Source organism: Aquila chrysaetos, chromosome 2, assembly GCF_900496995.4.
Source record: "Aquila chrysaetos chrysaetos chromosome 2, bAquChr1.4, whole genome shotgun sequence".
NCBI classification, from domain to species: domain Eukaryota; kingdom Metazoa; phylum Chordata; class Aves; order Accipitriformes; family Accipitridae; genus Aquila; species Aquila chrysaetos.
The window spans coordinates 46,331,086-46,343,968 of NC_044005.1; the positions used below are offsets into that span (position 1 = coordinate 46,331,086).

The 12,883-nt window shown below is 45.1% G+C and overlaps 1 protein-coding gene across 8 annotated transcripts in view; it reads right to left on the minus strand.

Moving 5' to 3' along the window:
• The window catches only part of TSPAN18 (tetraspanin 18), a 132,353-nt gene that overhangs the window by 12,618 nt on the left and 106,852 nt on the right, over positions 1-12,883 (minus strand). For 7 of the 8 annotated variants that reach the window (XM_030030406.1, XM_030030373.2, XM_030030385.2 and 4 more), the window contains 3 exons: positions 8,465-8,556; positions 7,487-7,687; positions 1,825-1,899 (listed from right to left, as the gene is read on the minus strand). In XM_030030406.1, coding sequence (XP_029886266.1) covers positions 1,825-1,899; positions 7,487-7,687; positions 8,465-8,527 — 339 coding nt within the window. In that variant the 5' untranslated portion in view covers positions 8,528-8,556. The remainder of the gene's footprint in view (positions 1-1,824; positions 1,900-7,486; positions 7,688-8,464; positions 8,557-12,883) is intronic. The other variant, XM_030030445.1, reaches the window with a different exon arrangement.

Below are 12,883 nucleotides of genomic sequence, written 5' to 3' on the forward strand. Positions count from 1 at the left end.
GCCAGAGGAGCTACCACCAAAATACACAGCAACAGCAAAACAAGGGTGGGGTTTGGGTGGTTTGGGTTTTTTGTCGTTGTTTTTTTTTCCCAGAAGAAACCTGAGGCGAGAACAAACCACAAGAATTTTCAGACTGAGTTTAACTTCTGCGTAGCGCTATCTCCAGCTATGTTGGGATCTGACGTTCTTCGTTCCTTCCCATTTAAGCCCTTCCTGTCAGTCATTCTGACAGAGTGGGAAGCTGGTGACACAAACAAGGAGACAAGCTCAAGAAAGATAGAAGTTGCTCCCCTTCAAGTTTTATCTCACAAAACACCACCAGATGCCACAGAAGTCTAGAATAACCACTGCGACCTTATCCTGCAAGGTAACATATTTGCGGTCTGCTGCTTGTGCTGAACCAAAGGAATTCTCTAAAAACTCCTAACAGCAGAGCTGTAATAACCGTAATGCACCAGACCCCCCCAGGCTGCAACCGATTTACGGAGCAGTAGCTGTTCCCATGGGGGCACGGTCTCAAAGACTAAGCTGGAATGGGGCACCCATTCTGTGCACAGAGTGCCCTCCCTTCCCCACTGCCTTCAGATCTGAGGCAAAAACAAAAGACCACCAGCTTATAAAGGGGGGGGAAAAAAAAAAAATCCTCTCACTACCTCCCCCCAAGACCATTCTGCTGCACAAACACCACACTGTCTTGCTGTGAGCTTCCTAAGTCTTGACTCTCTGCTTATCAATATCTTTTTATATGAATAAAATTAAAAGTATAACCTGCCTGAAGAAAAACATCATTTTACGTGACCCTTCTATGCTCATGCCACATTTCTGTCACGTTCAGCACAGGGAATGTGCTGTATGTTCTCTTACTGCTGGCAGAGGCCAAATAAAATAAATCCTAACGGTGACTACTGACCACCTTTACTGGCCAATGTTTTTTCACAGCCATCACTCAGAGTCATATTTCAAAGATGGGCTGACTTGAGAAGGATGGCCCTAGTTCAGTCAGGCTCTCCTTTGCACATGTGGGAACATGAAAAAAATGCACAAACCTTTGCCGGTTAGAGAAACAAATGAGACTGCGCTTACTACTAGTGTAGTAAAAACTTACGACTAGCATAGGGGAGGGATGATGGCCATATAATAACATGCATAGCAGCAGAGTAGAGAAAGGCTACATCATCTGAAGCTGCAGTGAGAAGGACCACAAACTTGTAAGCAGGGCAATATGCAACGGATCCATTGATGGGACTCAAAATGGGACATGGAGAGACTTGCCCAGGGCAGGTCAGGAGGGATATTTTACAAGCAGCACTGAGAGGAATCTGGTGAGCGTCAGAACATGAAAATTCAAGAAGGAATATGATTAGAAGATGCACAAAAGAGTTTCTGCACTGCAGAGCAAGCATTGGCTCTGTGGGGAAACAGGAGGTTTCACTATTAATATTAACATTAAACACATGCTATATTGAAAAAAGGAAAGATTTGCTTTTAACCTTAGTGTGACTTTATTATAAAACTTCTCTCTGACGGAATGTGCAGCTGGTTTGGCTGCAAAAGAATCGGGAAGACTCTAAAAACGTCAGGATTTAAGTAGTCCCCCAGTGTGTATCTCCTGTGCACATAAACCATGCACCCTGCACACGCCAGGTTAGTTAGCATTCACCGGCTTGCTGGCAGTTCTGCAGACTGAGGGTAGTAATGAAGCAGGTTTGTTGGTATTTGAAACAAACAGTTGCTCTACAAATGAATCAGCCACCATCTAACACCATGCTCCAGCTGGGCACGATCCCACTGGGGTTCAGAGTTTGCCCACCATCAAATACTTACATTTTCTCTGAAGATAAAAGCCAGGATTGCAGCTGAAAGCTCCGCCAGGAAGATTAACAAAATAAACATGAAGAACTGGAAGAGAGAAGATGAAAAAAAAAACAAAAAACAAGTACAACAAACCACAGACATACCATTAGGCGTGTGCAATAGGTAGTAGGAACACAGGGTTTTGCTAGTCACCAAAGAGATGGAAAAAATAACTGAGGAAACTTTTTTTTCCCCTGATAATTGAAAAAAAACCTATGAGACAGTAACCTGGAGCAGACACAGCCCCTCTCTGACCATGTCACAGGACATGGGAGCTTGTGACACTTTTGCCTCGTTCTAATGGGTAAAAAGGAATAAGACTACAGGACCCATAGCATCCCCTGATAAATCTGCACCAGGTTAAAACAGTAAAGCCTACTTTGATGGAAAAAGCAGATGCTTGTACAGGGTTAAACTGTCCTGACACAGGTGCATGCATCACATGCATACACCTACATATGCATAAACAGCCCTCATCACAACGTGAACAATTTTACTGTAATATGATCATAGCTCATTTTGTATGGAAGGAGGCAGTGGGACATATACTCAAATATTTACACCTATGACCAAAAATGGACTCTTTTCAGAGTATTCTGCGTTTCAGGACAAAATTAGCCTTGGTTAACATCCCCCTCCACAGAACGGGGTTGCACTGAGTTAAGTATTAACCATGCAGAACGTCTACAGAAAGTTGATAACACACTATCATAGTTTTAATTTGATTATGCAAGTACAGTATGTCTTGTACAGCATCCAAGGTGTGCATATTCATATCCTTAAATTAAGGGCACGCTGCAGCCTTGACAGAAAGCAATAGCCAGCAGAATGAGTGGTAGCAAAAGAGAAACAGGCATCCAGTTTGAAGTAAAACCATTACACTTGCGTCATCGTAATTCTAGGGAAGAGAAATGAAAGCAAACAGAGGCACATGGTTGTTCAGTTTAAACTGGAACTGTATTTTCATCCTGTTGCCCTTGCAACCTTCTGCTGCTTCGGTCTACAAGCCCCGTCTTCAGTCTTACTAAAGGCTTCTTGTTTCTGTGATGTTACCGAGCCCGAGCGATTTACCGTGCCTTCAGCACCCACCCTGCAGGAGTAAATCAGATGCACTTAAGAGGTCTCATCCGCAGAGAGGCTGACGCCTTGCTGTGAGGGTGCTGTCCCTTGGACCTCATCTGCCCCGAGCACTCGGGCACTGTGGAGCGTTTCCCACCCTGGATGAGCGCCGGGACTCCTGCGGGCTCCCACCGCAGATCCTTCTGCCCGGAGGTGGCACAGAAAACTGGTATACAGCTAGAGGTAAAACTCAAGTAGAGGGGAAAAGCGTGATGAAGGGAACAAATCTCCCAGGGCGGAGAAGAACTCAGGACTCAACCTGTCTTTGGGACCGATTCTCAGTTGCGTCGATGCCTCATGCTAGTCTGATGCTGCTTCAGTCCATAACAAATAGTAAAAGGAACAGGGAGTGATGTGCCCTGTAATATCCTTAAAACAACAAATTTTGGTGCTGAGGAACAACTATGGGAACAGAGCAGAAAGTGGCTAGGCTCACACCCTCTCCTGAAAGGGCATTTATTTCCATTCTTGGAGACAAAATAGCAGGCTTGAGGAACCACGGTCTGAACTAGATGGACGGTTTTTATGTTCTTATAGCCACAAAGAGTAATCACCATTTGAGTGTGAGCCCTTCCAAAATTCAAGGATCCCAAGAATTAGCCCACAGACTCAAAGATGATTTTACAAAACTGAGTCAACATTTAGAAATGAACTCAGATTTTGGCACCATGTGAGAAAAACAGGAGTGAACAGAGAACTCTGTAAGACCACATCACATGGAGGGTAATAAACATGTGGTACGTGTTACCAGTGAAGGTGGTTGAAGCAACAAGTAGAAATAAACACAAGAGAAGTTTGGATGGTTTTTTTCATGTGAGAAGGTTATTGAAAGTCTTTCTGAAAACAGAAGGCAGGCAGATGGGGCCAGAAGTACTATTGTGATCCCCAAAGCAATGATTTATAAACAGTGTCTGAAACGCTGTGCACCATGCATTTTGGTAATGGAGAGAGAATTCAAGCTACCTGCTTGGAATGGGCAAAATGTTTTGTTGTCAATTATCAGAGCTATAAGCGATTTTTCCCCGGGGGAAAAGTGCACGCACCACCCTGTCCCACTTCTCTTCCTGCTTCTGCAGTGGAAACAAAAGAAAGGGAGCCTGGGCTCAAATGACAGAACATGAAGAGCCAGATGAGCAGGGACTTCGGTTGCTAACAGAATGCTGTTGCTCGATTTTGCTGAACTAGTTAACTCTATAATTTATTCTTACTGCTGGAGTTTTCTGCGTGGCTTCTTTTTTTGCTGCTCAGAGATTGTTTTAATTTCACCACAGGAGGGCAAAGAACAAGTGATGAGAATGAACGATGCTTTGCAAATTCACATCATCATCCATCAAGGGATCTCAGCATAGTCACTAAGAGGTCTAAGGTGGTGATCAAGTGATTAATCCCATCACCCTGCTAATTGCATTTCATTTACTGATTACTGGGAGACACACGTTCACCCAAGCTCCAGCGCAGGTCTGTGCAGAAGTAGAAGGAAGCAGCCATTCCCAGATTATCTCTGATAAGCTTCATTATCATTCCCAAACTGATTTACACTTACATTGTGCAGTCTGCATTACAGATTTTTAACAGTCACTGTAGAAAAAACACGAGCAGCCATTAGGACTGATGAGAAAAAGAAGATGGATCATCAGTGTTTCAGAACTTGCTCTCATTCTGCATTTTAAGGAGAGTCAAAATCTGCGTATTATGTTTTGCTTCCCCAAATTAAATTGATTACTGATAGCTGAGAGCACTAAACGGCCAACAGGTTAATGCATGGGACACAGCAGCCTCACATTCAAATTCATGCTTGAGACCCAACACTTGAACACGGGTACCCCCCACATCCAAGGTGAACATCCTGAGGAGTGGGGTCTCGCATGTTGGTCAAAACTCCTGCCTCAGCTCCTGGTGATGGTTACAGGTTTATCAGAAGTTTCCACAAATCAATGCTTTGCTTTTCTTTTTCACAACTCATCTACTGTTCCAGTTTCAGCAATGCTGTTCCAAAAAGAGCAGCAACTGCCTTTAACCTGAAGGACGCACATTTTCACGCCGAAAAGTTTCAGGGGCTACTGCATCCATTTTACAACAGTGCAAAACAGGACATCTGAACTCAAAACTAAGCCAAATGAAGCTAACGTGGACTGTTCTCGTTGCAAAGCTGAATTCAGTCCCGTGGTGCAATGTTGTATGCTCATCAGCACTTTGGATTCTGATTTTCATGGTGTTCTTTTGCAGTCAGAGAGTCTTTAGGACAATCCAGAAGTTATTCGGTGTCTCATTTGCAGGCCAATGTTCGTTGCTTTTTGTGAGCCAAACGCTGGGAAATCTAGAAACAGTTCACAGCCTTGCGCTTAATGCAACATGTTAGGTTCCACAGTGGTGATTTTTTTACCAGAAGACAAGCAGCTTAATGAAAAATAAAAGTCCTTGCAAACACAGAAGCCAGAACCTAGACAACATGCGTTTGTGCATCTGTCTTGTCCCTTCTATCTTCTGTTTACATTTGGACTAAAAGCTTCAGATAAACATTATGCATCACTGGGAAATCTCACTCAAGCTGCTCTCCGGCTCATCAATTCTTTAACAATTTGTAAGTGGACTTGATCTAGCAACTTCTCCCTAAGTACCACCCCCTGAAGCCTAACACTCTCCATTTTGCAAGGTGTTCCCAGTCTCTCTGGCACATGCTCATGAATGGTTCGCCTTTTCAGCGCCTAAAACTTACTCCCATCAGATTTCTGGTTTCACAGGTGATTTATGTATTTTAACATCGGCTGGCGTGGCCCCCCAAAAAGCAGAAATAGCAACATATCTCTTCTCACTTGGTACCAGCACAGATCCTTGTCCAAGTGCTTCACTGCTGTTGGGCATGGGACGGCAGGTTGTTTAACAGAGTTGACTTTGACACCAGAAGCCCTGGAAGACCTGAGCAAAGTGGAAGACTAATTCCTCATCCAGTAATTACTTTTAGAGTTTCTCCTAGTCTAGGGCATTACTTCCAGCCCATGTATTTCTCACATTCCAAGTATAAAATAAAATAAAATAATAATAAATGTAAACAAATAAAGCAGCAGGGCTCAGAACTATCTCTAGAGTTAGAAAAGTAATAACCACAAAATTGAGTGCACTGGAGCATTAACTAAAACACCAGGAGGAACATTCGAACAGTGATGTAACTCTGTGATGTTAAATTAGGAAAGAGCATGGCCCAGAGCTTCCTTCCTCCAGCCAGGTCCCCAGTCTGTATGCAGCTCTCCCATTCACTTACAACCAATACTTCTCATCAAACATAACTTTTAGTTTCTTAATCTGACAGGGACAGGCTTTGAAGTAACCTCAGGCTCACTGGGCCTGATCCTTTGCATTTTATTAGGTTCCTCTGGGCAGATCTCCACGACTTCATAGGTGATACATTTGGTTTTCTGATTTACTTCTGAGGTGAGTCACTAGAAATCAAACCCACAAAGGCTTCCAGAAAAGGGGCTCTCATTTGCAGATTATGAATACACGGGGTGGGGGAGCCAAGGGCCAGAGAGAATTTATCTCAGAGAATCCACACTCATCTCTAGAAAATGGTTTTGCCTTCAAGAAAGAGAACTTTCCTGTTCTGTTTAAAGTTAGACAAGCCTCTTTTACACCATGAAGCAGCTGTGCAAGATACAATCGTAACAAAACACCGTAAGATCAAGATTTAAAAACAAAACAAAACAAAAAAACCAAACCCAAAGCCCCAACAGACCCAGAGGGAGAAACAAAAGGTCACTTTTGACAGAAATGAAAAATACAACTAATGATCTTTTTGTCTTTTAATACATAACTGGTAATGCCTTCCAGTAAGAGATAATGGCTGGAAAGCCCGCAGTATCAGAACTCATGGCTTCAGTCAAAAGTGATTTATTTTAGAGGCTAGCTCTTTGTAAATACTACTTGATGACCATACGGTCCGAAATTTAACCCTGTCATTCCGGGGAAAATTTGCCCAAAGATATCAAATCTGGTTCATTTTAGAAGCAGAGTAGCCTGCGTAAGGGAGCGACCAGCTATTGAGGGCTGCAGTGCTGGGCCAGCATGCTGTTCCGAGCTGGCCGTTTCTGCTGACGTGCGGGCTCCGATACACAGGTGCTTTGCTCTACATGTTCCCTCTGCTTTGGTGTAAACCACTGAGGAGTGAATCCGCAAGTGGAGCAGTGGGGTTTGGGTGGCGGAGAGAGGACCATTTTTGGTCCCTTTATAAAAGTAAACAAAAACCCCAAACAACCAAATAGGACCATTTTGAAACAAAGCTTAACAAGGTCAAAATGCACTCCCAGACTCCACATCCACTTGGGCTCAAATCTGGTATAGGGAACAAGCAAACTCTCTGTACTTCTAGCTGTGCGTAAAAGTACCCTAAGCCTATTTATTGTCTAAGGGAATAATGGCTACATTAACAGACACCCACTCATGCACTTACCACAGCATCATCCACCCAGTCACCCCCATTCTTGGGAAGCACCAAAAGGCCAACAGAAACTGCAAGGACACTTACAAAAAGCAGCAGGCATTTGTTCTCACGGATGGCACCGCAGCAGCCGAGGAAACCCAGCAGAAAGAGCATTGCTCCCATAGCCAGCATGATGTACGCTCCCGTGAAGAGCAGAGGGTTGGCAGCCACTATCTCTCGAAAACCTGTGGGATCCACAATGACCCAGATCCCGACTCCCAGCAGGCACGCTCCTCCCAGCTGTCACGGCACAAGGAGAGGAGAGAGAGGGAGATAGGTCAACATAGAACAAATGCTGCAGAAAAACTGGATTCGTTGCCATCTTTCGATCAAAGGTGTTCACTTGGAGAATTTGTGTTTCTCCACGGCATATATTCTCCGCGGAGCAGGCGACCGCTGATGTGCTACTCTTTGTATCTCTTGCTCACTAAACGAGCCATTTGCAGCAAAACCACCTTTCTTCCTTGACATGTCACTCTACCAACTGTTTAATCCCTCCCTAATGCCGAAAGACTGCGTCTCGAGCCGCTGCCACGTCTGTAGAGGTCAGCCCAGTAAAGAGGCACACGTGAACCATCCCCGCCACAGAGGCCAGGGTGGCTGGGTGCTCCCACCCTTCCCGTCAAAGACGAGAGCAACAGCATCACCGAGAATGACTCTACGTGTGGTAGGAAAATGACCGTGTTTCCTAGTGAAAACCTCAGCGGGGCACCCAGGACTAGAAAGCGGTTTCTTCTGCTATTTGAGGACAGACCACGTACGCCACTAGTTAGAGCTTTCCCTCTGGTCTCCCTTGCCAAGGACGAGAATAACTCAGGCAGCGGTGACCACTGTGCTGGCTTGCTGAATGTCTGAGCGTCTTTGGATGCTGCAAAACCCTCAGCGATTGCTAGTGCAAAGCTGAGGGGATATTCTGTACCGTGGCAACTTTACCAAATTACAGCCTACCCTGCTGGGGAGCAGCAGGCTGCTGGAAACAGGAGGATTCAGGAGAGAAAGTGGATTCTAAATACTTACGAATATAAAGAAATTGAAAAGAAACATCAGGTACTTCATGCAGCTCAGACAGTCTCCCTCCATGATCTTCAGGCTCCTTGATCCAATTCTTCCTGCAAAACACCAGCATTTCCTTAGCACGCTCATTTTTTTTATTGCAGTGACACAATCCTACCTCCATTTCTATTTTCTCCAAGATCCCATGGAGTTCATTACACAGAAGAGCTCATTTCTTACCTGAAAAAGGCAACATAGCACAGGCTACTAAGAGATAATGATTGCTGCTAAGTCCCTTTGCATTCTGCCAGGTCTAAAGGCAAATGCAGATGTGAAGAGGAAGGCTGCAGGAGAGGAAAGGTCTAGCTTTCCTTGCAGAGTGAGATGTTGGGGGAAAAAAAAAATATCCCTCTGCACATGAAGATTGTTTTTTTTCCCAGCCCCTAAAGTCTGTCAAGCCTAAGAAGCACTGAATGTACGCGAGTACTTCATGCCAAAAAAGGTCGTATCAACACAGGAGCCAAAATAAGCTGCGCCCATTTGAAAGACTCACAAGTAAGCATTTGGGAGAGTTAGCTCCATACAAGCTTCCTCGACAGAATGAATGCCACATAAACACGGACAACATTTTCAGGGAAACTTGTAGACATTTGGAGGAGCTGGGCTGCGAATGACTGCAGCGTGTGGACGTGGGGAGGCTGTCCTCACAGTTACTCAGCCTGGGGCACGACACCTACTTGTCACGCAGCGTGAGATGTTACTGTGCCAGGGAAGTCAACGTCGATAAGCTTTTAAGACCAGGAAAAACCGCTAAGGAATCTTAACCAGTTTTGAAACTCCGTGTCTGAATTAAGACAACAAACTGCTTGGGATTCTACTTCTATTGGAAGAGCAGCTATAAATCCTGACCAGGTGAGGCTACATTGGAAGAAAGTTTCTGCTTGCTGTTTAATGATGTGACTGTGTCTCCCAATATGCAATTATATCACCAAGTACCCGAGAGGGACAGACAAACAGATACATAGAATAGTAAAACTTTCACTGAAACAGAAGATAATGCAGCTATGGCACCGTGCACAGATGGATACATACATATGCAAACACAGAGGCACGAGTTTGCTTAGCTCCCTTAGAGAAGCCTTCCTGAAGCCCACATCCTTCTTAACCCATCTCTTTCCCTTTCTCCACTGTGAATGCCATTCCCTAAATAGACCTGCATCCAATGATATGCTATGTTAGCAAAGTACATTCAATTCACTTAAAAGAAAAAGCCAGAAATTATCCAAGGTTTTCACCAGGCCAGAAATAAAACTCTTTGTTTCACTCCTTCATTGTTTTTGTTAAGCCAAAAAACTCGGGAGTGCTGCAGAGCCTCGCGGGGTGCTTCCCTCTGTGACCACGGGAACTGCTCTGCTTTAGCCAAAGAGCTGAGAAAACCCATGGCAGGGCAGAGCTCCCAGCAAGGGGCTGCCTGAGGTAAGAGCCAGATTTTTATTACACAGCGTGTGTTTGCTGCACTTCTTTGGCTTGGTTTAAAAATCGAACCAGTTCCTTCCTAGTGGCGAAAGAGGCAGAGACACAAGCGGTGCGACGCAGAAGCTCGTGCGGACGTGCCGCCGCTCTCCCTCTGCATCGTCAGATCCTACCTGGGGCAGGACAGCAGCGTGCCTGGTTGGTGGGGTACTGCCCTGGGAATCCCCTTTGCTAGAGGAATCCTGAGAAGATCCACAAAGCCCGTCTTACAGCCCACCTCGCTTCTGGAGAAACACGAACCTGAATCTGAACCTGAGACCAAGGGCAGTATTTTTCTTCAAAGAGTTTCTTTTCTTATACATCTGATACACCCAGATCTGGCCCAGAGAGACTCAAAGCCAAGACCACGACTGCAGGAGATGGAGTGGGGCACAGAGCTCTGACATGGGCCAGGAGGAGATGCCCACAGGTTTCTGATGGTGTTTAAAGCCATGTCTGCAAATCTCACAGAGAAAGGAGACCTTGAAGTCCAGAAAGGTAAGGAGCGGGGGAGGGAATTCTTCAGTTCCATGGGAAAGGTGGACCTTCAGCTCCACTAACCCATGAGCTTGAACACTATAGTAGGGAGGGATATGAAAATACAGACAAATCGATAGGATACTGGAACTTCAAGAGCCCCACAATTAGTGGCACCCAGATGTTCCCATCACCACACAAAAAAGTTATGCTCCAATGAAACAAAGGATGGCTAAATCTCAGTATATTAGCCAAAGTCTGAAAGTTATCTGAGAAACTTCTAAGTCCTGATGCCTTGAGCACTCACCCACATGATCCGTATCATAGTAGCCTTAGCCAAAAAAAGAAATAAAAAGCAAACCAGTTTAGCCGTATTGTGCCACTTCACATCTTTCACACTCATCTCACTGCAGAGGCACCCACATGAAAAAACATTGCCCGTGGTCCAAGAAGCAGCAGCTCCTGAGTCTAACGCTGTCTTGCTGCCTTGTAGAGTTGATAAATCACATTCCTGCCTTACTTGACTTTCCACGTCTGGGTCTGCTTCCTCTGCAATCAGTCTGCTCTGATTTACACGAGCTGAGTACAGGCCTCCTTTTCTTTTCAAAGACAAACCTAAGCTACGATCCCTTGCACTGCTCCTGCCCATGCATCCACTCGGTATGTTAAAATATTTTCTAGGCATGAGCAGGGAAGGGAGACTCCGAATCCGTTGAGGAATCGGGTCCTGAGAACTTCACTGGCAGGACCACGCAGCCACAGCAACCCGGGAGCAGCACGAACACGTGCACACTCAGCTTCGACAAACGAGGACTCCCTTGTTTGCCTGGGCAAGAAACTGTCCCCAGCGGTGGTGCTGGGCTCAGATTTGTCATTTCTAAACCCACCACGCTTCACACAGCGAAGCAACAGCTAAGCGCAAGCCTACTAATTGCGCTGTGCTTCAAGCCAGGAACACACCCAGTGGGGTTTACAAATCCCAAAGTCCTTCAACTCAGGATGCGCAAATGGAAGTCAGCAGCAACAGTGCGAGGTTTGGGCTGGCAAAGCCAAGAACGGAGCACGTCAGAGCTTCCGCATCAAAAGACCTCAATGCAAACTTCCAAAAAAAACGCCAACCCGCTGATCTGATCTGAGAAACAGGAGCTCTGAACAACTGTTTCAGTGCTGGAACTCAGAGCCTGGAGAGACCCACGCATACCAGCGTAACACACCCTTTCCAGTTTCTGCCCGGTACCCAGACTCCCAAACAGCACACACAAGGTCACCATTTGGATCCTGTGATTGCACTGATTAAAACAGGGCAAATCAAGCACAAGCAGGATCTGACCTCTTACGTAGCACTTAAAACTGTTTCATGTCAGAGCTCAAGCACTCCAGCATATATGAAACATATTACTGTCTAGTTCATATATGCAGTAGTGCTCTAGACTTTGAAGAGTACATAACTAATGCTATTTACAAACAATGCAAGCAAAATGCAAATAACGTTACTTACAAATAACGTAATTATGAAGCCATTTGTGCCAACTGCTGCCTTACTAATTAGCTGAAAGTACCTGAAGCCCCTGATGACAGGCTGCGTGGAGAAAATAATTGACATGAAAGGACAATCCTGACCCACAGAGCTGCTTTTTCCTTCCACTCTTCTTTTTAAGCCGTACACACCAACGGCAAATCTTGTAAGTTACTCCGACTACACGCTGATGCAAGTGCAATAAAAACCGAACGCATATGTCTTAATCTACCTTTTAAAAATATCTTCTCTCCCCTCCTCCAGGCCCCAAATCTGTGACAGATTAAGTTCTCCTCTGCAGGAGACATTTAATGCTAAGCAAACATTAACAGTCAGAACTGCAGAAGACAGCGGCTGACAGATGCTTTCCCTGCCTTGTCCCGTCTCAGACCTGTGAGACATATGAGATGCATTTGTTTTTGTCTAAAATGTAGCTATAAATGTTCAGCTTTTTCTTAGGCAGATTACTCTACATTACTCCCCCCCTAATACGGATTTTATCTTGCAAAGTGATGGGGAGGCTAAAAATCCCCAGCAGTGTAGCCAGGAAACATACCCCAGCTGCTGTAATCAGTTAGGAATAAAGTCTAGTTTTTCAAGGCAATGCATTTTTTTGTTCTCCAGCCACCAGTTATTTCCTTCCCTCTGACATTTGCTTTTGCACGCCTTGCAGCTACCTTGAACTTCACATATCTAAAGGCAGCTGCTCAACCACACCCCCAAAAACTGCTTCCAAGTTTCTCTTTGCTACCACTGACATTTCCTTCTACCCCCATACCCCCTTCACGCTGGATTGAAAGCCACGGTTTCGCTTCAATTGCTCCTTTACCTTTGCCTTGGAGATGGAATCACCAAAAAATTTAGGTCAGACAGAACCTCTGGATGTCATTGAGTACAAACACCCACTGCCTCCAACCTGGGCCAATTCCAAAGTTTGA